Here is a 27605-nt window from a genome sequence, read left to right as displayed (position 1 = left end):
AGCCACAGACAAAGTAAGGCAATGCAACAGCCTGTCTTGATCGCCACTAGTTCTTTGATGTCAGTTTGGTGAGTCTGGGCTTTAAGGAGTTGGATGTTCACCCTTTCTGTTAAGTGCATTTTGTCTTGATAGTTTTTAGCCTGTGCTACCCTATAAATTTGCATTAGTATTATCAAACTTAACCATAGTTGTAAATGCATCATGCTAACCAAGCTTGTGGCTAGCGTTTGGGTTATCTCCCCCCAGTCTTGTAAATATGGTAACTTCCAAAAATCCAAATGGTGATGGCCAAAATGCCAAACTCAAGGCTTGTCTATTACATGTCTATTATTTTATAGAGCCTGTGGTTCATATATGCATAGTAAAATACCAAAAACATACTGCGGAGCATCAAATCATTCATCACGTGAGACACAACTCCCTGATGGCATTTTGTTCGAGTTCAACAAAGCAAAGCTGAAATCTTCAGTGTTACATGTGAATACATCCATCCAACAAGCTGTCTGGTGCAAAGCTGTAGTGTAAACCAGACAGCACAGAGAGGAGGATGCAGGGTAAGAGGATGAGAGGGAGGGAGGGGTGGAAGGACAAGGAGAGATGCTTACGTGTTTCTCGCCTTCGATCCTCTTGTCAGCCTGTTGAACAGCCTCCAGGTACTTAAAATGCATCTCCATCAGTCGATCAACCTGGAGAGAGAACAAAACAGACTGAGAGAAAGCGAGAGAACTCCGTAAGAAAATAAGAGAAATATGAAAACAAGAGAGCACAAACAAGAGACAAAACAAGATGAGACTTGATTCTTTTTAACCAGTTGCCGCCAATCTTAAATTGTTATGTGGAGGGTTCATTGAGAGCAAAACAAAGACATGCAAATACACAATTTCTAAGATTCTAATTTGTTATATTATAATAACGTCAAAGACATTAAACATCCCTGTTAAAATTAACAAGGAACTGAGACAGTGGATGCTGGAAATGAGACTCTGGGATGGCTCAGCGGTGAAGAAGACATCCACGTTCGATTCGCACCTCACACAGTTTTCTACATCAAAAGTCAAGCATCCTATTAAAATGGCCTTGAGCAACACACTGAATTGAGACATTTTTTGCATATATGAGGGGAATAGTGGGAGCAACAGGAAAATCTTGCAGCTGAGGTGTCAGGTTTGATATTTTAATCACTTTCTGAAGTTGTGTAACATGGCAGAACAGGCATACAGGTACAGAGTGATGCAGTGACTGACTGAGTGACCTGAATGTGAACCTGAATGTATTTAATGTGCCTTGCAAATGTCTGCCTCTTACCTCTGGGAAAAATAAGCTCAGAATGATACAGACTCAAATACAGTCACTTTATGATAATCGCACATTTTATCTGGAGATTTGTTGCAACCAAGTCTTGTGTGTAACTTCTGACGCCTCATATGTCTTTAGAAGCCTGCTTAAAAAATGTGTGAGTGCTGATCAACACCAAAGGCAACAGCATAGCTTAAAAATGATTGCTAGTTGACAAATGAAATAATTGGTAATTAAAGAAATGTATGAATTATAAAGTCGGATAGTTTTAATTGTTGTTTATTTGTTATTATTTAAAATGTATTTCATTGTTATTTTAATTTAACTTTTTATTTTTTAGCATTTATTTATGGATTTATTTTTTTGTCTGGCTGTAAATGTATTAATGATCCAATAGTTGAAAGTGGGAGGCTGGGTCAAACTTGTTTCAGATGTATCATATTCAATTCATTCATATACATATTCATTTTTATACTGTATATGCTTTTTGTGATATATTAGGAAAATAAAGACCTTGGTTTTTTTTTCTGATTTCTGAATTCTGATTTTCTTTACTGTCTATTTTATCATTACTGTACAGTCAAAGTATCAACTTTTGTGTCCCCAAAAAGAAAGAAGAAATATATCAATTGTATACAGTCTTCCCATCTATACATGTTTAAGATACCTGCATAAATATTAACATTGAAAATAAGCCCAACATCCAAGTTCACTATAGATAATGAAGAATAAATTATTAATGGGTGGTCCAAAACCACCAAGCACTGTGCGATAGAAACAAAACATTGTTTTTGCAAACTGATCCATTTAACTCAAAGTGTGTGTGAATGAAAAAAATGTAGAGTTGCAGTTATATTATTTTCATTATTGATAATCTTCAGATTATTTACCCAATTACTCGATTAATTTAACAAAGTCTATAAAACATCAACAAGAAGTGAAAAAATTGCTCATCTGGGACCATCTCAGAGCCCAAATTGCTATTTTTGTCCATAGACAGGAGAGGGATAGCAGCAGAAAACAGGCAGAGGATGATAAAAACTAACCTTCTCACAGTCGTTCTCTGTGAACTTGTTGAGGAGTCTGCTTCTCTGCTGGGACTTGAGATTTCTCAGCATGGAGGCGATGATGGAGCACACGTGTTCTAAGAAAACAAAAGTGAGAAATTAAACTAAAATGTTTCCTTGTTTATATCACAGAGACAATATCTTAAACATTTTCTAAATAAGTTCCTCCCATTCTGGTGTCCTCAGTGAAAAATTATTTGGGGAAAAAAACACGTACAGTAGTCAATCAGTAACTTTACACCTGAGGCATGGTTTGTTTGTGAAAATGTTGATATTAATTTGGGATCTATGAAATGGCTGGATTGCTAGCTTGTCTTGTTGTTAAACATACTGTCAAATGATATTTACTGTTTGTCAACCGTACCTGATGTAATTGAATTAAAATACTGCTAGCATAACGTTAGCTTTCTGGCTAATAACTGAGCAAGTGGCTTCTATGAGCTGAGGAGACTGGAAAAGTACCCTGTTGTGTATTTAAGATGTAACTTGTGATGTTCATGCTTTGAATTTGATTAATTTTCCTGTGTCAGTGCTGCCTCCCCTTGTCGGGCCCTTGGTTATTCATCACACCCTCAGGGTGCAGCGAACCATCAGGCCCAGTGGAATTGAAGCTTAACCATCAATTGGTCTAAAAATTTCCTCTGTAGCAGCTGCTTCTCTCATCCATTTGATCAGCTCTGATTAGATCAATGGGTTAATTATCAACCCCACTAATCAAACTCCACTAATAAACTCAGAAAGAGCTCCACCTGTAGTCATGGACCCGCAAAAACCTCTAACTTTCGAGAGGGGACACAGAATGATACAATGGAACAGACACACACACACACACACACACACACACACACACACACACACACACACAAAAAAAAATGTAAAGAATACTGACGCTATGCTATATTAAGCTATGATGTAATTTTTCTAATGATATATTTTCAGAATCTTATACTTCGACAGCTATGATAAACTTTCTTGACTTGTAATATTATCTTTTAAATTCAAAAAACATCATATGTGTAAATCATGGAAAAATTCAAATGCGATCAAAAAGTTATTTGCTTCTGGCCGTTAACAAGCGTACATACTTTTTTCTAAAATGAGGTTCCATGGTGGTCAGCTGGAAGGAGAGGGGCTTTGCCTCTTTATAGTTACATTTTATGAAATGTTTACTTAGATGAGATCTTTATACATGCATATTTCTATTCTTTATGAAATCACTGAATGACTCTATCCACTAATTCTTTTAAGCAAACACATATAGTATGTAAGTGTCCTACATGGTAACTCATCATCAAAGAGATCACTGTGTATCTCAGTTAACCCAACAGGTGCATGTGCTTCAACTAACACAAAAGCTACTCTTATGTTCCTCGTTTAAAACAGCAAACTCAAAAAAACCCAACCGATCACTGCACAGCTTATTCACACCCACACCCACAGCCCCCAGAAAGAGCAAATCGATTAGCACGTGATAATTTGCAATTACAGCACACAGCCAGCTAAGCATGGATACAGAGAGTGCACAGAACAAGAGGAGGAGAAAATGTTAATGAAATTTAGAAATCAATTTTCATTTTAGGGCATGCTGGAACATGCAGAACCGTTTTGGCTGTGGCTGAATTACATTTCTCACAGTGATAGAAATTTGTCTGGAGCAGCTCTGGGGCCATTTAGCAAGGGGGGGAGGTCTAAAAACATGTTAATTGGCCAAATTAGCAACAAAAACTAGTTAGTCCCGTTGAGTGCCCTTGTTAACCTAATTCATGCTATGTAAAATGTGTTATCTCATTCAAAGACCTTCTTCCTCACAGGCATCACCAGTAGGTGACAATCACAGTGTAATATTTCTTTATGATATTGAATGAACAATACACCATGCACACAGGGGGGACAGAATATGACAGTGTAAAATCTCTGGATATAGAGAGTGGGGGAAAAATGTAATTGGACTTTATCAACAAGAGGTCAATATCCTCTCTCATTGAGGCTTTGCAGTTGCTAAGCAACAAGAGTACAGGAATCAATCCCATTTCTGCTTTTTAAAAGGGGTCTTGTTTGCTGTCAGCTCGCTTTGTGCAGTCCCCTACGACCCGCAGCGCGCGTTCTCACAAGCCTTGAGTGGGCTGAGAAAAGTGACAGCTAATGTCAAATCCTTAAAAATATACAGACATCCATCTGTATTAGTAATTTTACTGAGAGCACAGAAAGGAAGAAACATGTCTGAAACAATACAACAAAAAGCCTGGAGCTGTGTTTGTAAAGAAAGATCCATTAGAAAATATCTCCTACCAAAAGCTGAAGTAAATCAATTTTTTGCTAATTACAGCTGAATCAATGACCCATAATCATTTGACTGAAAGAACAAACTGTTGATTTGAATGCTTGAAACACCTGTGTTCTCCTTTTTACTATTAAAGTGAAACCCTCACCATATCCCAAAAACATCCATATCACATGGATTACAATGAAATTTTATAGCCCCCAAAAGGTGATTTTGGTGATCCTCCTCTTTTTCCAGTAGCACTGCCATGGATGTATTTAAAAAAAACTGGATATAGCATAGTGGTGGGGCCCAGTTCATTCCTATTAGAGCTGCTTGGTAGTGCACAAAGCAAAAAACGCTCTATTTCCACAGTATAAAAGTACCTGAATCTTCAGCATTATGGGGCCCATTGAGCATGTGCACTACTGTCCCGCTAGCTTGAATGGCGATCAAATAATTTAATTCTTATGGCTCTTTCAGACTTTCCAAATGTCATTGAACTGAATGGATTAAATCTTGATAGTGAAATGAACCATTTCACAGAAGTTTCACAAAAATGCTCACAAAAATGTATCCATTGACTCACTGATATCTCTCTCCCTATGTAAGTCAATGGGAAAAAGCCTTTCTGGGCCCCATGGCATCACTTGACAGTGTTATTCCATTTGCTTTAAATCCCAATGCTTTTCCTGGGGTCTTGAGCACGACAAGAAGTTGATATTTTCAGTTGAGGATACTCATGTATTGGTGATCCAACAGCTTTTTAAGTGGTGCCATCATTAGGTCAAAATTGTCTTAGTTTTGGTTTATGACCAAACTCCATTAACTTCTGCTGCATATTATGTTTAGTGCTAAACACTAGCAAATGTCATGCCAACACCCTAAACTAAGATGATTACTATGGTAAACATATCTTTTAAACATCAGCTTGTCAGTATTGTCACTGTTAAAATAATAGCTGACAGGATTTAGCTCAAAACCTAGATACAGTTTCACAGAGCTGTTATATGGCTAGAAATTCATATATCATTTTCCACAAAGATAAGTGCATGTATGTTGTTTTTTTTAAACACAGGAAAACCCGTTAAAAATAGGCAATAGACTCCTTCACCATTGCCATAAGACCAGAGCGTCTTTTGTGTTTTTGTTTTATTGTGTCAGTTTGCCTGAAAACATGGTTAGAAAAAAGTAGAAAGAAGCACGGAGGCCAGTGAAAATGAGAGTTACTTGGGTTTTTTTTAGCTGTTTTACTGAATGAGTCTCTCTTTCAAACTCAGTGCTAAATACATTTTCAACAGTACAGTTCTACCTTTAAATAATACTATGAACTTTTTTGTGTGCATGTTTCTGCACATGACGTCTACTTCCAAAACTGCATAGCTCTTAGCATTTTAAACTAGATAAATTGTGCTTATTTTTTAACAGAATTTTTCAGATTTTTAATGAAATTTTTTATTTTCTATATTTATGTTTCTTGACTTTTTTTTAATATGGATTTTAGTGTTTGATTTAATTTCAGGGTTAAACTAAATGTTTTTATTCATTAGTCACAGCAGCATCACCTCTTTACATTTCTGCATGATCATAATCATAGCTGCACATCAGAAGAGCAGATAAAGTATAAATGCACTTCAGAGTTTTACTGGCTCCCTAGGTGGTTGACTGGTATTACATGTAGATAAAACTGTATGCTGTAGTTGTACATTTATTAGTTTCAGTCCAAGGTTCTCCTATTTTAATGTAGACAACCTTATTTCCTGTACACAATGACAAGGAGGCTAACTGCCATTTCCGAAAGGACGCTACTTTATCAACTTGATCCGAGTGGTAATTGATGTCGCCACCTCCACGCCCTGCCGGCGAGGCTATTGATCGCTGGATGTGGAATGTTCTCTCCAAAGAGTTTAAAACTGAACAGCAACTGCTCTGCTGAGATTCTTGAAAGGGTGGAGACAGAATTACAACTTGGGTACAAGATGGAGGGCAAGGCTTGGTAAAAGAGTCTTAGGAAAGGTGTCTAATCAATACTTCATTTACATGCTTTGCTTCACACTTGAATCTTAGTAGAAAAAACAAGAAACAAACAAGAAAACAAGGACAACTACCATCCGTGAAACAAGCAACATCTCTCAAAAGGTCATGACAAAACAGGAATAATTAAAAACATATTACAGCTTTTACCTTCAAAATGTGACTAAGCAAGACCAATTTGTTGCACAGTGCTGTCACACATACTGTCTGGTGTTTGAAATACAGCTTGATGACCATTAATGGACTGTACTGCAACTTATCAGATGACAATTAAATTATAATTTGATTATAATAATTTGCAGAGCTGGGCCAAGCCCAGCAGCTCACTACACACCGATCAGCAAAAATATCAAAACTACTGACGGATGAAGTGAATAACATTGATCACTGATCGTTACAATGCTATGTTCTGATGGGAAACCTTACCTCCTGGCATTCATGTGGATGCCTCCTGATACACATCACCTACCATTGCAAACCAAGTACATATCCTTTTTGCAAGCGGCTCCTCGGCAGGACAATGTGTTGCGCCCCTCAGTAATGGCCTGAATAATGTGACGGAGAGCTCAAGGCATCGACCTGGCCCTCTAAATTCCTGATCCCAACTTGATTTAGCATTCTAGGGTTCTGGCGGTGCCCCAGAGGTCTTGTGTCCATGCCTCAACAGGTCAGAGGCCCCAGTGTGGATAGGACTTGGCTCTAAACTCTTCTGAACTTCTGTGGTGTCTGGTACTAGGGCATTGGATGCAGATCCTTTAAGTCCTTTAGTGGTGCAAGGTAGGGTACTGGCACATCCCAAGCATGCTCGATCGGATTGGGATGTGGGAAAATTGGAGGCCAAGTCGATGCCTTTATGGTGTGGCATGGCGCATTGTCCTGCTGCAGGGGCCACTGCTATCAGAGATTGCCGTTGCCCATGAGAGGAGTACTTGGTGTGTTTGGATAGGTGGTGTGTGTCAAGTTGCATCCACATGAATGCCAGGACCCAAGGTTTATCACCAGAGAATTGCATTGTCAAGTGTTAGTGGTTTTAATGTTTTGACTAACTGGTGTTCGTGTTGGCTGTGTTGTATGATGTGACAATAGCATCAAAGGCTGACAATCACTATTACAGCTAATTTAAGAATAGTTTGTTCGAGTGCTGGAAAAGAAAGGCAAATAGAGCATTTTATGGTTAATGCAACACCTACATGGTGTTAATGACAGCACAAACCAGTGCTGCAACTGACAATCACATACACAAGGAATTCCCATGGAGCCAACATCTTAAAAATGGAAACCACTACAACTTCTGAGGTGACGATAGCATTCATAGAGACCTCCATAGAGTTTCGTCTTTAAGAGGAAGCACAAAGCTCCGCACTTACTGCACAGACCCACAGTATCACAAACGGTGTGAGCATTATGATGTATGAGCAGGAGAGAACTTGCCTTAACATCACTTTAACATCCACTTGCTGTAAACTGAAACTGCCTCAAAAATTGCCAACAATGAAAGAATGTTGTTCGAGTTTGCATTTCCAAAAGGACATACTTCAAACCCACCCATCACTTGAAACTACTTCACAGCACTACACAAGTCCTCTGTCAATTTTTGTGTGAGGTATATTTGCATTAAGATAGCACTATGCATGTCCAAATGCTGATGTTCACTCATCCTCCACTAATCACTGACCACTTGCTTCATCTTTGCCCCAGGGAATTCATAGCAGTAAGTTAACATGCAAATAACCCTGAGTGCCCTTGATTCGTTTATTGATTGACAGCTGAAGGAAGTGCTGTGTAGTTCTGAATGACAGAAGAGAACAGATAGGTGGTACTTCAACGAGAGACTGGACTAACTGTGCCCTGGGGAGAGCAATCAGCCTCCCGGCACCACAGGCTAACCTGTCAGGGGTTATAGAGACTCCATTCACTATCTGAAGGAGCACGAATGAATTCTGACTCTGAAGTCTCAGGCTACATCCACACTAATACAGTTTTGTTTTAACATGAGATCGATCTTCATACAGACAAGCATTTTATCACAGTTTCAGAAATAATCTCTGTTCATACTAACATGCCTAGAAACACATTAATGTACACTGGTCATGTGTAACAGTAAAAACAAAAGGCAGATTCTCTGCTCTACAGTTGGTTGCTTAGATACGGAAAACACTACGGAGGTGGCATAAAGTAAGAGAGATCTAGATGATTGGACCTACAAAAAGATGGAAGTGCTACTGAAAGTAACACAAGTATGAGGCAGTCAATGAGGCAGAAAACAGATTGTGGGTCATTGCAAATCCAATACACACTTACACATTAGAGCTGTACTGGGAGCACTATCCAATACCAGAGACGGTCAAGGCAATGGGAGAGGAGTACCCACACAAGAAAGATAAAATCACAAAAGGTAGTTGGACCAAGCTATAATGTTTTCACTTGGCTTGATATGTCATGACTGATAAAACCCAATTGGAAAACAAACGTGAGTTTACACATCATTGTTTCCAAAAGTTCACTTCTCCGCTTGTCCAGACTAAAACATAAACCTCAAATTTTCAAACTAAAACGGGGTTAGTAGTGTTTCCACGGTCTCCTTTATATGGGTTCCATGAAAATTAGTCTCCATACTGGTACCATGGACTGCTTACTTACACCCTGAATGCTGTGCAGACACTGAAACAGTCTCAGGGCTCATGTTTGATAAATCTGCAATGTTAAGCACAGCAGACTTAATCCCAATAGTTCTTGGGCTGCAAAATGTACTATTAATGGGGCATTTCCACTTCAGAAACTTTCCGCAGGAGCCAAGTACCTTCTGAGGACGTATTCAACTAAACTTATGTTGAACTTAATTTTTGTCCTATAGTTCCTTGTGGCAAAAAAAAACAAAACACTTTCTGAAAGTTAAAAAAAAAACAATATGGATGGAAGTTTCAATGTTATTGACTGGTCAAACATACAAACACTGCTGTTGTTTTTTAATTGTCATTGATCTAATTTGCCTAATGTTCACAGTTTTTCAGATGTGGTGCTAGCACAATAAAGATTACACAGACTTTTGGTCCCTAGTTTCTTTTCTGAGATTTATTCCTCCAGTTTCATAGTTTGTAGACCTTTCTTGGTCGAACTTGGGCTACTTGGGAGCAAAGCCGTTTTGTTCACCAGACAGTTCAGGGACAAGATCATGAACTAGATTATTGTGATCAAAATGTGAGAAAAGTTCCAGAGTTCTGGAAAACGGTTCCTGGAAATTGTTGTTTTGAAAATGGCCACAGGGCAGCTCTCCACTACTGAATATTTGTAATGCTGTATATTCCAGTGTTTACTAAATGCAGCATCACATACACTGTACAAAGTATGAAAGCCCAGTCTACATTAAACAGAATGGCTGCTTTTATCTTAAGAGATACTCTGTGACTACAGAGGGAACATTTTTCACATATTTCTTTCTGTCTAAACAAGACATTATGGCTTTCATTCACATTTCCTATGAAACATACAGCATGTTATAATTTAAGTTCCTCCTCAAAACAAATATGAAAAGGTTTTTGTGCAACTGAAATTTAGTCATCCCTTTCTGTAGTGAGAAATAATGTCAATGTGTTTTTGCAGATAGACATTAGTGGTGCACATTTAAATTTTTGCTGTTGGTGTCTAGTTCAACAAGCTAAGGTTCAAGACAGGTCGTGTGTTCATGGCTCAAGTTACGTAAGGAGGAGCTTTTAGCAGAAAAGCTAATTTGGTTGTTGTTCAGAGTCTTTGGCTCTTGCGTTGTGTTGCAGGATGCTGTCTGGCTCAGTGGGATGTCTGCTTTGCCAATGGTTGGGTCCATCCAAATGTAGTATAATTTTTTACAGAATTTCCAGGAAATCGGCAAAAGAAAATGTGAATTTAAGTGCTTTTCCCTCCACTATAGTGATGCAAATATTTGGCCATATTCATGCTCAAGTCAGAAAAAGAGAAAGTGCAAAGAGATGACGTCGTTAACAATGCCAGCCAAACCTCAAATGAAGGAAAACAATAGATATAATAATGGAGCTCTGTGTGCATACATATATGGCATGTAAAAAGCCTCCAGACTCAACAAGGAGAGTTTGCGTTTAGTTAAGGCCTTTACAATGACAATACATTCAATACAATCACTCATCATGTGTTCCCTGAATCTGTCTCTACTGCACTTATCAATACACCAACGTTTTCACCTTTGCAAGCGTAGCAACTGTTTGTTTTTTCTTGAATATTTGTGTGTGTGTGTGTGTGTGTGTGTGTGTGTGTGTGTGTGCGTGTGTTTCCGCTCGGCTTTCATTATGCACAAATTGAAAAAGGCCATGAAAAGAGGCGGATGTAAATGCACCTTATTGTTACTGCTTCATGTAAATACTGATTGGCTGTGTCAAATTAAGGGTCTCCATCTATGTAGACAGATACCAGAGCATCTAGTTAATGCAAAACTAGGGGTGCCATCATGATACCATAAAATATTAAATATATATTGCTCTTGGTTTCTACATTTTTTTTCTTAAAGAGGAACACAGGAAAAGTGATTTACAAAGCAGATGTGTGTGCTGTGGCAGACAAAAGAAAACGCAACTCAATTTCAGTTGGACTTTCCTAAACTGCTGAGTGATACATTTCACTTCCAGTGTTGATCCTATCCTGTCCTCAACAGAATATTAAGCAACCTGAAGAAAAAGCATTTTATATACAACTAAATATACCACAGCATGTTTCGTCAGCATATGAGTTTGCAGAGATAGAACAAGATCAATCCCCACCAGAGGAAAAGACCAAAAGTGAAGATGTTAATTAGATGTGTCTTTACACAGGGATCTAACAGCAAATCTCTCCCTCTGAAACACACTAATAATAGGATTACACAGCATGACTCTGACAACACAGATTACAATCAAACTTGAATCATGTAAAAAAATGTTACTGATCTCAATCTGAGCCAAAGGCGCTCAGTGCCGGGAGGGGAGATGATCAAATGAGAGCTTCATTTGATTCTCTGCTTTTGACTGAAATATTTGACGCAAGTTTCATCATTAAATCCCGATTACCAAGTTTCTCTATTACAGGCACTTATCTGGTCTCATATATTATGCTATGTAGTCATGCTGGCTAAATCTCCATTTGTTAATATCAGAGAGAAGATACTGGTGATAGAGAAATGGGTTGATAAAGTTCCATCTTTTATCTTTGTAATGAAACTGCTATCATTTTGTTTTAATAAAAGCATCTGATTTCCATCTTTTTTCTCTCTAACTGTGTGTTTCCAACACAGTCACAGAGCCACAATGTGAAATACAAGTCTATTTCTGCTAGCACGCCTCACTCATTAGCTATTTTAGTGCATTCATTAGAAAATAAGGGTCACGACAAGGGCATTCGCCCCCCTTGAAGGTGTTTGCGTGGCATTCAAAACATATCAACTACAAAGGCCTCCCTTCCCTCTCCGAGCTGCTCCCTTGTGTGCTCTCTCTCCACCAAATAAACACCCACACACGCGCAAGCACACAAAAAGCGCTCTTCGGAGTCGAAGCGGGGAGACGGAGCTATGACTATTGTGCCTTGCCATGTAAATTAGTTGTTTACTTCTGTTCCCTCTCACATTCACTCGCATCATTAGCCACCTAAATATAACAACTGGCTGCCACCAATTTCCATCATACAACCTCATTTCACTGGTAATGACAGAGCACATACACCAATAAAGTGAGAACCTAAAAATGAGGTGAACAGCAGTGTCGTGACAAGATTATTTATGAGCGGAGAAATGTAATTTGTTGTTTTTTCTGTCCTATCCACTTACAGTGTCTCTATTAATTACGCCGTTCTGTATGCTAATATGGCCCTGGCAATCCATGGTCATTTGGTCTGCGTCAGTTTCAGACCGGATTTCACGGGGATCAATCTATGCACCGAGGTTTATGATAGAGAGAGCTGTGGAAAGAATGTAAGAGAGAGAGCGTGCTAAGAACCGAAGGACAGAGAGGTCTCTACCTCCTAATTACTTTTGTTTGAAGCGGCTGATAGTTAATTAATCTACAGTGTTATTGTGTTATTCTGGAGAAGCACTTGATTCACAGCATTTTCAATTAGCAGTGAGAAAGAGGGTTCACTCAATGGGCCTTATTATGACAGGCATCTCATTACGCCTATAGCTGGTAGACAAATCAGTGCAGACACAATGGGAAAATCCAATACAGCCTGCAACTTTTATTTAAAAAAATACCCAAAAACAATTACTTACGGAAAACTCATTTCAGAATTGCAGTTTCAAGTATTTAATCGTATAAACATTTCATTAGCTTGGTTGCATACAGACTAATCTGTCAGTTCATGAATGTTTTGTGCCATGACAAGCTGTTTTAACAATAATTGTAGCACATTCTTAACTGTATTTTCAGTTTAGATTTCCAGTCAAAAATGTATTCTCACTGATCAGAATGGTACTTAAAGAAATCCACAGTAACATTCTTATGTATAGAAATTGCATTTTCAGATATCTACAACTGATTGTACTAGTGAAAACTAAATTGAAGGTGTTGTTAATTCTTTAAGAAGCGTAGGTGGCTGTTTTAACGTTTCATATCTGAACTGGATATATACACTGCAGATATACGTGATTTACTTCTTTGTCAAAAAGAACATTTTAGATATTCACGGCATTCTTCATTGCAATATCTGCTTTACAATTCTTACAACAAAAAACTGCCATTTCAGATACCTCACCAGTCAGAATTTTAATTTGAGATATTCAAAATAAAAATTGACCTTGACCTTTGACCTCTGACCACCAAAATAAAATCAGGTCATCCTAATGTCCACTTAAACGTTTGTGCCAAGTTTGAAGAAATTCTTTTTTAAGGTGTTTCTGAGAAACAGACGGACTGACAGATGGACAGACGTATATAGGTACAGACAGACGGACAACCCAAAAAACACTGCCCTTCTCTATCGCCGGCACAGAAGCATAAAAAGTCTATATTACATATGACCATATGAATGCGATCACAATATTTTAACTTGTAGTACAGCATGTTCTATAGGTTGTCTTGGACGTATTTGCTGGTAAGACTTTTTCTGTGTTTATGCTTATTTAAATAATATAATATCATGAAGTATGTAGAAGTTACTGTCAAGTTAGCATTTAAAGAATCCTAAACGGTCTTCACCATTTAGCTTCAAAGCAGCAGGTGTCAACAAACAGAACAGCTGAGTTAAAAGGCCAACATCATGTCAAATTTCACCTCTCCAAAAAATACAACATCATACTGTGACTCTCAAGATACAGTTTTGGCTGAGAAATACACTTAAATCTCGACCACACCTGCCAAACCTCACAGGGAGAGAGAGCCTCCAGGGTGGATTTCCACATCTCTTTTTAAAGCCTGTCTTTTAAGTGTGTGTCCGCCTCGCCAGCAGCTTCAACACACAGGGGGGAGAAGGTTTAACTGTTAGGACGGGTTATCTTGCCCACTCTTCCTCCTGCTGCTCTAGGAGGTCAGAGGTTAATTCATCCAGTCCCTGGGTGAGACGGGACACAATGGAAGACAATTTGTTCTCCTCTGCAGGGCTGGGAAGCCCCTCCGGATGAATCAAACTTAATTAATACAGACAGTGAGAGAGAAGAAGGGTTCCACATTTTGGACGGAGGTAATCAAACAAAGAGCAGAGAGATGAACAGAGCTTCGACTTCTTTTTTCATCACTCTCGATTTGATTCTCTTGCCCTATATCACATGGTCATCCTCTCTTTTTCTCTCTCTGCCTCTTGTTTGCTTCCTATCTCTCACTCAGAGACAAGAGAGGTTCGGGAGCGCAGGCAGGAAAATCAATCAAGATTGGATTGATAGTGTAAACTGACAGGCCGAAGAGGCAGCAAAGCGTGATACATGAGCAGATTAGGATCGAGTGTGTCTGCAGGAAGCGGGTGTGACTACACGTTGCAGAAAACTCGAAGCAGGACTAGAGAGAAATTAACCTGCCGTGACTGGTGCAATCACTTAAATTAGTGCAGTCAGCAAACTAAAGATTTCTTTACATGACAAATGACAAAAATGATGAGATTTGACGGACGTTATAAAAGTAGCCACAACACTGTTAATCATCATCTACATTATCAAAACCTCAGGAATTATCATATCCACATTATGAAGTTGCTATAACAAGGAACCACAAATCTAGACTGCGATAGATATCCTTCCAAGTATGTGGGAGCTCTAGAAATAAAGCCTATTTGATCTCAAATGTGTCATTATCAGACAGGCAACTATCCTTTTACCCCAGTGGTTTGGTTTCCAGTGCCACCTTTACAATTGTACAAGCCAAGCAGGCCACTATACCAATGGAAAAAAAAACAAAAAAAAAACTTTTTTCAAATGTCAGAAATTGCCAAAGGAGGTCATTCCAAACTTCATAAACAAATCATGTCTTGGTTTGTTGTAGGTGTACCTCTTCCACCAAAGTCTGCAAAAAAAAAAAGGCTATAGACTGCTTTTCCATCGCCAATAGAACAAAGCTGTACACGGCTCTGCAGTAGATGAGCAGGACTATTTATGTGTGTGGTTTTTATTGTTTTATTTTGGTGTGCCATGTTTGACATCGCAGACAAGCAGCATGGATAAAGGCCAGTGAAAACTTTACGGTGGTTACCTCTCTTTATACATTACTTCATTTTTCAGTCTCTTTCAAACTCTGCGCACACTAATTTGGATCAATGTTTGAGGGCTGCTTACAGGGAGACGGAAGTATTTAGGAGCAGCGTGTCATTGCATCCTGCTAGTTAAGGGGGTAAAATTTGTGCATTCGCCTGAGTGTTGTGTTTCCACCTATGCTAATTGGAGCCAAAGGCAATAAATACCCAAGACTACTGCAGAGTCATTTGACCCTGGTGTGAATGCCAATTGTACATTTTCCCATTGCATTAACAGTCAGTGGAAATTAGGCTTTAGTGACTTACCTTCATGTTCCTTCTCTGAGGTACCAGTTTTTTTCATCTTCTTGGGGGTTTTCATGAAAAGCGGAAAGATGGTTCGCAGTCCCAGGATGTCCACAAACTTATGACAGTTATCTGCTCCCTCTGGTCCAATCATCCCATGGTCCAGCACCTTCAGAGCACTGGTTCGAGACATTTTCTTTTCTCTGCAGCAGAGAGAGGACACATTACTTCAGTGAGAGTTACTCACTATTTTAATAGATATTAAGAATATGCACATTTGTAATGTGTAATTTGTGAAGTGCCCCGAAAAGGGATGTCAATCAAGACAACTGCCATAAAACTTTCGGGTGGACTGGTAATACAACAATATTTTTATGTATTTCATTTAAAAAATCATTTCAGTTTTAAATTGTGTGCTCTGCAGTGCAACTCTGAAATAATATGGATTTTTATTCAAGGGAATAACTGAATCAGCTAAAATATGGATACAAATGGACCCAACAGTTTGACATTTTACCTCAGTAAACAAACATGACATTTTATAGTTACACTGCTACAAAACAAAACTGTTGAAATTTCTCCTGGGTAATGCCTGTCTCCACAGGGGGGAAAACACTTTACAGTGTGACTTTAAATATATTACATAAATCAACAAACAAACTAACAAATAAATATAACACTACATTCACCTTATCCTTATAATATGCGTTTGTCAGTTTACTGAGAAGTTTTAGAGATTTTCTTCTTTTTGTCTATATTGGCAAACTTTTGCGTGGCAACCTATAAAGTTCAGTAGTTCTTCTAAGAAATTCTCTTACACCTGTTTCCCCAAAATTAGGACATATTTGCAGTTTTTTTTTTTTAATAGTTGGAAAACCAGCTAAAATAATAGACTCCCATAGTCAATGGACTAGATCAGTGTATGGCCCTGCAGTTAGGACACCTTTCTGTTTTTGTTTTTTGTTTTTTTTTTACTGGTGTGTCACACTCAACATCACAAATGCATCAGAAAACAGGGTGAACAGCAGAAAACAGCATGGAGGCCAGAGAAAATGTAAATAGGTTACTCCTTTTTAATTTTTCTTATTCAGTCTCTCTTTCAAACTCTGTGCCAAAAAATTTGGCACTATGTTCGAGTATGTTCGAGTACTGCTTAGAAAGGCAGAATTTGTAGCAGTGTTTAATTTGCATCGTGTCGCGAAAGGGATGAAATTAGACCGCCCACCAGGAATCATATTGGATATTGGACATGGAGTTGATAAATACCCATAACTACTGCAGAGTCATTTGTCCAAGGAATAAGTGCAACTGTAACATTTTCCCACAAAAGACAGAAGCCAGATGTCAGTGGATGTTGGTGGGTTTTGTGTGTCGTGGGAAGGAGGCTTTATAGAACTTATAGATGGCTGCCTCAGGGTCACTGTTCCAAGAAATATCCCTGGTGATACTGACAGGTCAGCATCGCCTACTGTATCTTATTCTGTTGTCTAATATCTGTGTAGCTGTCACACCCCCTTGACCAACATCAATCTAGGTCATAGACTATTTTTTTTCTTTTTTTAGCAAGAAGTTCATTCACTTTTTATTTCTATCTCTGTAAGGCACTGATCTGATGACACGCTGTTGGCAGCTGTTCTTTTAATACCGTCTTCTTCATTCAGGTGCTAGAATTTTATTGACACTCGACACTTCTACATTTGTTATTTTCCATCTGCAGGTTTCTTACAGTCGCTTCACTCAGTGAAATACTTATTTTGATTCTCGGGTAGCATTTTTGTGAATGAATCTTAAATCTTACGGCAATTTAGGGGACTCTGATTATGCTAATAATCAAATCTCACAGTTCATTAAATTGATGAAAGCAGTTTACAGCAAGTTTTGGAAAATTAGTAGAGTTTAGTGAATCTGATTCAGAGCACTCGTTCAAATAAAATTTCACAGAAAAAGGTCAGGATGATATTGTGAAAATTGAGATTTGATAAGCGGCTCTCTAAAAGTTTAAATTAAATTCTAAAAATTGCACACATCTCCACTAACAATATAAAGTTCATTTAAGTTAGTCTGAGTTGATGATGCCAGTCCATCAGAGTCCAGCAATTAACTAAACTGCTTATTACTAATTACTGAAGCCACACAATATTTTTTAACAAAAACATAGCAAAACTAAAAAAAACATCTAACTTTAAACAAGATAAAACAAGAATTTTCCCCCTGTTAATTCTGAGAATCTTGTTTCCAGATGACAATCAAATTAGTTAGACAATAAACTACCATGACAGAAGACAGAAAATATGTGTTCTGTCAAACAAATAAATTGTAATGTGGATATTCATCTGTTTTCCATCATCAAAGCATTGGCACGATAAAGGGACCAACTGTTTCCTGCTCCGTCTCCACCCGCCAACCCCCCACCCAACACCTCCTCCCGGGAAATGTAGCTGTCTGTCACAGTGTCATTTCCTTCATTCCCACCAATGACAGATGACAGTGTTTATCTCAGAGGAGGGACACATATTTCAGGCAGTTGAGTCTGGTTCTCCAGACAGACACATTATATATGATGGACAGCTGGAGAGGCCAGGGGAGAGCGAGACACAGTGTACTTTCCGAAGGGAAACTAGGCAATTCAGTCGGTGACTTAACATAACATCCTGGAGTCGTGAACATGTCGCCGTCAATGTCAAGGGGGTGCAAGCATGACAGCAGCGGTAGAATTTTCATTTGACCCAAATTATAGATGAGACTAAATCACTCAAAAATGAGCCCTTGCTAAGAAACTTTTTAACCTGCACTGACAGACATGATCAGCCATTAGACCCCAAAGCCTGAACAAAATATTCTCAGACCCAATCAGAAAAAAGGCTACATACCCTTAAAAGATAGGGTAGGTGTTCATTCTATGGAAGTCTTCGCTTTACAGTCTTCCCACTTTCTGCTAGTCCCAGGCAGTTTTGGGCAAAAACTTGTACTATTCAGTACAAATGTGTGATTTCCGCTTTCTGTATTTTAATATTTCTGCAAACTTTGGTCCTTAAACCTTCTTGGAATTGCATAAATTGTGTATGTCTCACTTATGGATTCAATTAGGCCAATTTATTTCATGTGTGATGATGCCAGTCCTCATAGTGGCAATTTCATTGTGTTGGGACCATTTTTTGAAATGTAACATCACTGTTTAAAACGACCTATGGTGACCTCGAAGATAATCACAGGGACATGAAACTTTACAACCACAAACTAGAGACTGTGGGCATTCAGAGGATCAATGGATTTCATAGGTATATCTATAATGAGGGGGTTTCACAGCTGTTGCAGAAAAAAAATGCTTGCCATCCAATCACTGAAAATGCAATTCACAACAGGGATTTTTCTAGGGTGCTCCTCAAGGTCTTGGTGTATTAATGTGGTATTCTTTTGAGGGATTTTTGACTTTTTCTATCAATTTTTAAGTAATTCTAATGCTCAGAAATGCTAAATTTACCACTAAATCTGTGTAACAATGGTATCAACCCAAAAATTGCTGCAACAACTTGTGAAACAGAATTGAGCATGGAAATGGCTGTCATATACTTCCACTATAATTCTCTAAGCCCCTATAGCATCTAAACTATAAATAATCGAAAAGGTGCCTAATCGAAACTCAATGTTTATTACATATTTATGACTAGAAAAACCTGACACACAGTGTTGAGCTGCATCTCAAAATAATCTTCAGGTTTGCAGTTTTTAGATGTAACTCAACTGGGGTGGGGCTAATTTGCATATTAATAGATCTGCACATACTTAATGAGGCAAATGTGCACAAATATATCCAAGTCATTTTTAGATGTGAGGGGATTTTTTTTTTAATGGAAAAATTATTAAATGTGTAATATGCAAGAGATGAGTTTTTAGAGCTTTAATCCATACCAAGAGAGGATATCAAAAGTATTATATAATTAAAAACATTTTATTTTTCTAATGGAGCCATACTCACCATAAACTGCTAATAAGATTCTAAGACATGTGTCTGTAAAAATGGCAGCAGCAGTTTTAGTAGGATGTGTGTGGTCTGACAGTTAGCTATGCTGAGAATTCATCAAGACACCAGGTGTGAAATCTGTATGTAGCACAAAGTTGAAGAGGCCTGGTAGGAATTGAAATTGAGTTTTTGATGGAAAACCAATAAAAGTGTCTCAGTGAATGGCTTTTTTTTTTTTGTAGTCCCCTACCCCCCCCCCCCACCCCACCTTTTTTTTTTGGAGCTGCATTGTGTCTTGTTAGAAAGCTGACCCTTTATATAACCAGGGTTTAAAAGAGACAGATCTGGAAAAAAGGACGCTGAAAATAGAAGCAGCAGAGGCTGAGATAACCTCACTTTTAGTCTTTTAGTATGGGTCAAGCTCCAAAAACTCTGTATCGTAATAGTCCTAAATCCTACAATGTTTCTTTAAAAACATTAAAATCTTTCTCTGACCAGTAAACATACAGATCTTTAAAACCCCACACCTCCAGTGTGTACTGCAAGCTTTGTGTTAAGTCTAAAGCCCAAACTGAAAAATACAATGTGGGATCTGCAACAGGATCTCTATTTAACACACAGGTATAAGTTTCAAACAAATCTCACGTTCCGCGTTCTGTGCTCTGCAAGTATTCGGCAGAGAGAAAAAGGATCAGAAATCAAATTCTCTTCAATTCTTAGAAATTCACAGTTAGTTTCTAAAAGTGATATCTTAGCTTGCTCTTCCTCCTCCTCCCTTTCTTTTTCTTCCTCTGTTTCCCCGGTGGATGATTTCACAGAAAAGGGTTTTTGCATTCAATAATGAGATATTGATCCGAGCCTTAAATCTACATGTCAAATGATGTGATTATCAGCGCATGGGTGCCGTGGCTGTGAAGGTTTCATAAATGCGTGTAATGTGTCTTTATGACTCTTTAAGGTCACATCTCTGCCTTGCTGCGCTCCACCAACTGTTGATTGATTGGACTGGCAGTCTCGCCAGGCAATAGACTAGACAGACGTGCTGTTCTGTGCAGCTCTAAAAACTGTTATGCTGTGAATGTTCGAATCTTCACATTACAGAAAGCAGTGGGGGGGGGGCGCTGACCTGAGACTTTATATCAAGAGATGTTCTGTGCTGGGCTCAACACTACATTTTCCTTTACAGTTTGTTTCTATTGCACTGATTGGTGTAAATTCTACATTACTGTTGCACTTCAGAATGTGTAGGTGGTTAATATTACACTGGGAACAAACTTCATAATTAATTCATTTGTTTTTCTAAAATTATGAGAAGAATTTGCACAAACAAACCTAATTATGTGACACTTATTATCATATGTACTTATTAACTGCAGAACTGCAACAAATATTTTCTTGTATCTTTGACTCAACCTTGCCAAAATGGTGACTTTTCATATATTAACAATCTGCAATTGCCTCTACATTTTTTTAAATACATCTAACAAGTATTAGTATTTGTGTTCACAAAGAAATCAATACTGGCTGTCCATTAATTCATTAACTGTAACATTAACTGTAATTCACTGCAATAATTTGTCCAACAAGGGTAGTGATGAAGCAAAAAATGAGTCGTGCAAAAAAAAAAAAAAAAAAGACATGAGTTTTTGTCAAAATCATGTTAGTTTTGGGCTACATATTTCAAACAATGCAAACAAAGTTCTGTCATTGTCACAATAAATGGATGTTGGTTATTTTAGTCTAAATATGTTTCATTAAAAGCCCTGTCAACTGATTTCCACAGGCTACTTTTAATAGTGCACTCCCTGGTGGCGAGTGCGCCACTTACTAACAGAATCCAGAAAAGTGTTCAGATAAGAAATATTCTAACACCCATTTCCCTTACTAAACAGAAATAGAAGTGTTAAACTTTTGAATTCGACTTTTTCTTGGTCGGAAAGACTGGCAAGGCTTAACTGCCTCCTTAACTCATCATAAAACACCATTCACGCAAACTTGACAATGACAAAATAAATCACACCCAAACCATCTTGGTTACCCTTGCTAGTAATCTAGTTAGTAAGCTGCTGTTGCAAAAATGACAAGCTTGACTTTGGTCAAATAAATCCTTAATTCACCAAGTTATATGTAAAAAAAAAAAATGCTGTCTCTCTGCCGTTGCTGAACGCCAGCTGTATAAAATCCTGTAACTTCTCCCTCTACCACTAGGTGTCATGGTGACTGTCAGCTCATCTGCCTGTTTCAACAGGTGAAACCTGAAACTGAGCTCTGGTGGTGCATGCTGTGCACTGCATACAATGAATTTATTAGAAAGAGGAGTGCTTATTTATGAAGGTACTGAAAAACATACCTTCATGATTTCTAAATACCCTGGTATACCATAATACCGTGAAACCACCCAAGACTAATTGGCACTGTATGTTCCTGCAAAGCACAAATACATTGTTCACATGCAATTATATACAGGATACAAGATCATGTTTTAGCTTAAAATACCCTGTTTGGTGGGCAAAATCCCTGCTGGAAACAGCACCATCTCTGTAAAAAACAACCCTCTTTTGTGCCATTATTACAGCAGAAAAGGCAGCTCGATCTTAGTAAAAAGCAATTGTTTTTTTAATGGCTCTATCCCCACTAAAAAACAGTGAAAGATCGCAACAAAACACCCATGTTTGGTGCCTAAAAAGCTTCTGGAAAACACAAAAGAAACAATAATTTTCTAAATAACCAGTTTTGTAGTTTGTTGGTCTTGAACAGTGCAGCTTGGCAGGCGTCTTGTCAAGGTGACACGCCATCCACTGTTACCTCCAGCCTCCAATGACAAAGTCAGCTCATAAACTACATCATTTCAGAAAAGTTGATGTAATACACATGAAACAAACAAACGTAACAAATTCGTGGTTTGCAGAAATACACAATGCCAACACTTTTTTTCTGGCGCCTGGGCTGCACCAACACTTTTACGGCAGCAGAAGTGAGTTCCAATCTGGCATTTCTATGTGTACTGCAGCCTCACCTAAGCATGAGATTCATCAGTTGAAGCCCTTCGCCTCTGAGGAATCGGTCCCGATTGGCTGGCAGCATGAGGCATGAGCACAGAGCATCGAAGAGGTTTTCCATCATCTCCTGCTCCTCGGCTGTGGACGGGTTGTGACGTTTGAAAACCTGAGAGGGAAGGAAACATTTATAAAGATACCCAGACCCAGATGTTGAGTTGATAAATGCCCAGCGGCATGATGTTTCTTCTTTTAATGATTGGAAATGACTGACTGTGATCAGTCTTTTTATTGGCATTTCTATATTTTAACTACTTTTTTAATTGGTTGACCGAGCTCACTCCTTTTGACACTTTTAGATGACCTTCATAAATACTTTCACGATAATTTTTATTGCTGATCAGGATTGCTTTTCACCAAGTTTGGTTGTGAACTGAACTGAACTGATGTGACAGACCTGCAAGTTGTAGTTACAAGGTTTGACCACTATGTCAAGACCGGCGCACCTTCTGGGGGCTTCATGTGAGCCACAAGGTTCGAGCACCACCACACAGTATACAGCTCATGTTAAATCTTGGGTCTTATACTCATGTTTGACGAATGACTGAGCCTTACCCCCATGAGGCTGAAACAAATGACAAGTAAATAAGAGGGGCAGTGGTAAAGCAAACTAAAAATAGAGCAAAAGCAAAATCTTACAGATAGTTGCTGTAGTAACACATCAATGCCATCCATCTCTCCCAACAGTTCTCTGGTATCTGTGGGAAAAAAGAAGTGTAGACGAAGGAAGACTATGAGATAAAAATGGGAGTAACAAGACAACAGGGAGATTAAATTGAGATGGTTGCAAACAAAGACATTTACGGAGCAGAAGGGAGGACATACAAAAAAGAGTTTAAGTGGAGAGATGAAGCAAAAGAGAAATAGGAAAAGAGAGGGAGCGATTGACAGAAGCACTACAAAGGCATACCACAAGCATAAACACTGACGAACATGTTGGCTACAAGGAGGGACCTCCAGAGAGAGAAGATGAGGGAAAATGAGGACACTAAAAAATATCTACGCAAGTTATTCCATCAAGGCCTGAGTATTTGAATGCTTTTTAAGGTTACGCAATACAACCCTACTTCTTAGTGGCCTTGTATAGCAGCGAGGGCCAAATGTCTTAAATCTAAGAATTTCAATGCCCTGAAATCTTTTAAATTGACATCAGGAAATTGCCAGGGGTGTAAATCACAAGTTTTATCACTATACAACATCATATTGACTCTTTGGACAAAGATCCTTGATTTGTTTATATCACAAAGTCTGCCACGATACAAATTTTGATTTAATTCAGGGGGCCTGCGTATGACAGAATGTCAGGAAATATCCTAATATCATTTTTCTTGGCTGCTTGCCATTATCTGCCTGGCACTTGACTGCTACCACTGTTTGAATGTTTAGAAGAAGGTGTGCCTGGATAGAGATGGTTACACGGACATGCCACAAGTCTATCTTTATTATGATGACGTGTTTATGATTTCACTATGTATCAATAATATTGGATTGTTAAATCGATATATATCTGTCCAGATTGACAGAAAATTACACCCTTTGAAGTGGCACAATGTATATCCATACTTACCATATTGGGTTTTTTTTTTATTATTAAAAAAAAATCCTCATCAATTTATAACCTCATTTTGTAGACTCACTCTAGATCCGACATTTTTGTGGGTCCCTGAATGCAGCACAGCAGGCGTGTTTTTGTGGGGTGGATAGCTGATCTGTCGATTTGTTCACAGCTGATCAGATCACATCAGTGGGTGAGAGGAGCTGTTTGCAGATGTTTGTAGGGCTGCACCTAACAATTATTTTTTTATTGATTAATCTATTGATTATTTTTTCGATTAATCGATTAATGTATCAATTATTTTTTTATTGATCTAACTATTATTTTTTTATTACTCGATTAATATAACAACAAATTTACCGAAAATAACATTTTAATCGATTATGTTGATTATGTTGATTATGTTGACGCGCTGCTCCAGCTCCAGATGTTTGTAAATAAAAGTAAAGTTTTAGACCCAGCAGAATGAACGGTTGAGTTTCACTTTCAATGCACCTGACATTCTGCTACGATATCTCTGCAGCAAGTGCACTATAAATCACAGAACAGTATATATATTACAGTAGCTCTCCTAATTAACAGTCCAGCTCCAAAAATCTAGTTGTGGCGATGGATGATTTAGTACTGGCAGACCGCCACAAATAAATGAATGTGTGGGAAACCCTGACTTTGCAGATTACCGCGTGCAGCCCATTTTTTGTAACCGCACAGACTGTAGGCATAGCAAACACACTAACCCTGCATGCTCCAATCTGTTGTTCTAAACTCCAGTTTGTGTCAAGCCAGCGGCAGCCACCTAAAAACAGCAATGTTATTTTTAAGTTGGATATTGGACAGACATACACTCCAAACCCAGCAGCGTCTTCTTTGTTTCTTTTTCACCTGATGTCAGCAGTGAGGGGACAGTAAGTTCAGCCCCCCAGACCCCCTGTTTCGTGTTGGAGGCTGGTGCAGACCTTCAATTGTACAATGAACAGAACAGTGCGCACATCCACAGACATTCAATGTGGGAAAGTATGTCCAAGACTGGACAGGCACTGTCCAACCTTCGCTGGGCAGTAAAATGCTCATCACTGACAGCAGAATTTCGTTTGAAAGACAGTGAATCCACAGTCATTATTACATTCAAATTATCACATCAAGATTTTTCACTAAATTGTCATTTTCTTAATACTCCTCATGTGATTTGCCTTATTGTTACTTCAAGATACTGACAGTATTTAAATAGGGAACATTGTTCATGGGAGCATGTTTCCTTTGTGAAAAATAACATTTTTTGCTTAATTTTGTTTGTATTTGAAAAGCAGGAGGGAGAGGATTACTAAAGGCAGCACTGGTGAAGACGAGGAGGAGTGTAAAATGAGACACGACTCCCGCTGAATATCAATATGGCCTGTACCATTAATGAGAACCTATCCAAGGACCTGATAGTCCTGTGGCTATCTGAAGCTTTACAAGGTTTAAGTGAGGGAGGGAAGGGCCTGAGAAGACAGCAAATACACAAGACGAGACAGAGGAAAAGAAGCGAGACAGGATGACTAAAAAAGGTGTAAGGAAGAGAAATATAGAGAGAATACAAATGGAAACATGAAAGGTAACATAAAAATCAAAGAGTGACGGATAAAAATGACAGAATGATGAAAAACGACAAAAAAGAGGAATGAAAGGACGAAGAAAGTGACAGGAAGGGCAGTGTAAATGAGAGAGTGGTAATAGGAAGACACTTTGAAAAGACATAGAAAAAGACACAGAAAGAAAAGAATAATACAAAATGGGTAGGAAAAAAGGAAAGATGAAAAGGCAAAGAAAGGAGTTAGAAAAAAATGAAGCAAGCAGAGGATTTGAAGAAATAAAGAAATGGTAGAGAGGGAGAGAGAATAAGGGGAAAGAGCATTTTCTGACTGTTTGAGAAAGCTGAGAGATGACAGAAAAGTGGAAGATAAACTGGCATCATTTGGAAGCCACGGACCATTTAGTGAGACACACTTACTGTCATTGTTCTGCAGCAAGATAGCCAGGATTTCACTGCAGTACAGCTTGTTAGCATCAAACGGCATCTTTGCCTGTGCGGGAGAGGGGGGGCGCAAATTCCAATTACCACTCATCTTAAGCAACTCTGTTCTCAAGAGTCCAGAGAATTATTAGAAAATCACCCTGTATTCCAAAACAAAAGATGTTTCTTAAAACCATTCTTTCTCTAGGTCCTGCTTCACAGATTGTACTTGGTAGAGGTATACAGCAACTTTAAATGCAAAAAGCAAACTATGTTGAACTGGGTATGGGTGAAATTACATAAATGTTTTACCTGTTATAGGAGAATGACTTAATACAACATGCAGTGAGTTGTGGGACAGTTTTTGCAGTAAAGGTTAAGAAAATAATGAATATCTTCTAATGTTAAGATTAAGATAATCTTTTATAAAGAGTCGCAGATTAATCGATTCAATGGATTAATCGTAGCCGTAAAAATAACCTTAGCCATAGCTCTGCCATGCTCTTACCTTGATCCTCTTGAGCAGCCACTGCATGAGTCCCTGCTGAGCTGCTTCTGTGCACAGGCCTGGCCTGAACTCTGCCATATTTTCTATGATCGCTGAGGAAGACAAAACATCAAAAATCAAGATTAACCTGCAAGTTCGGTTGTGCTCTGCTGCTCAAGTGTCCTTCAACAAGTCACTATAAACTTAATAGCACCAGTGCCACCAATTTTGCTGACACCTAAAATTCCCTGACAGAGACTAAATGAGTTGGGGTCTACCAACCTGAAACGACGGATCGATGTCGACCGATAATGATCTCATTAAGTGGACAGGGTATCGGCAAGGCAGGACGAATCCCCATTAAATACATACAAATCCTTTAAAAATGTCAATTTACAATTGAGTGTTTACTCTCTAGGACAAAGCGAGCACTGATACTGGATCAGTTTCAGCATCATATACCCTCAGTTGAGGCCTCGGACAGAAACGTTTTTGTGAATTCGTACAAATTAGGATTACAAACTAATGGTTAGCTGTCAGATTCTCAGTCTTCACATTTGTCATCACACTTGCAGTCAGTTGAATGTAGCGTATTTATGAAGTGACTTATTTATGATTTTTTGAAGTAAGAAAAAAAAATAACATTTCAAAATTAAATTTTATCCTTGCTCAAAATTAATTCAAGCACTTGATCCCTCAATGATCCCTCTTCATTTATGTCTCTTTATAAAAACTTTAGGGCCTTGATTTTTCCCCCTTTCCTTAAAGTTAAAGGATTTCAAGGCCCCACGGGAACCCAAGCTATCATGATAGCTATTGTTATAGTTAGGGCTCGAAAATATATCAATATGATATCAATATTCTGTATTTACAAGATATATGAGACTAGATATTATCTTAGATTTTGTAACATCGTAAGTGTTGTCTGTTCCTGGTTTTAAATGCTGCATCACAGATGTTATATG

General features: G+C 38.4%; 1 protein-coding gene across 1 annotated transcript in view; it reads right to left on the bottom strand.

Moving 5' to 3' along the window:
• ctnnbl1 (catenin, beta like 1) overlaps positions 1–27605 on the bottom strand; it is a 73492-nt gene that overhangs the window by 29007 nt on the left and 16880 nt on the right. Inside the window, exons 7-13 of the mRNA XM_042492586.2 lie at positions 26662–26753; positions 26151–26223; positions 23245–23303; positions 22566–22714; positions 15610–15791; positions 2343–2440; positions 606–686 (exon numbers count right to left, since the gene is read on the bottom strand). Of these exons, the coding sequence (XP_042348520.1) occupies positions 606–686; positions 2343–2440; positions 15610–15791; positions 22566–22714; positions 23245–23303; positions 26151–26223; positions 26662–26753 (734 nt within the window). The remainder of the gene's footprint in view (positions 1–605; positions 687–2342; positions 2441–15609; positions 15792–22565; positions 22715–23244; positions 23304–26150; positions 26224–26661; positions 26754–27605) is intronic.

Source organism: Plectropomus leopardus, chromosome 9, assembly GCF_026936395.1.
Source record: "Plectropomus leopardus strain MGB_pleo_1.0 chromosome 9, ASM2693639v1, whole genome shotgun sequence".
Lineage (NCBI taxonomy): Eukaryota > Metazoa > Chordata > Actinopteri > Perciformes > Serranidae > Plectropomus > Plectropomus leopardus.
Note: the sequence above shows the minus strand (reverse complement) of the source record. Positions and strands in the feature narration are given on the sequence as shown.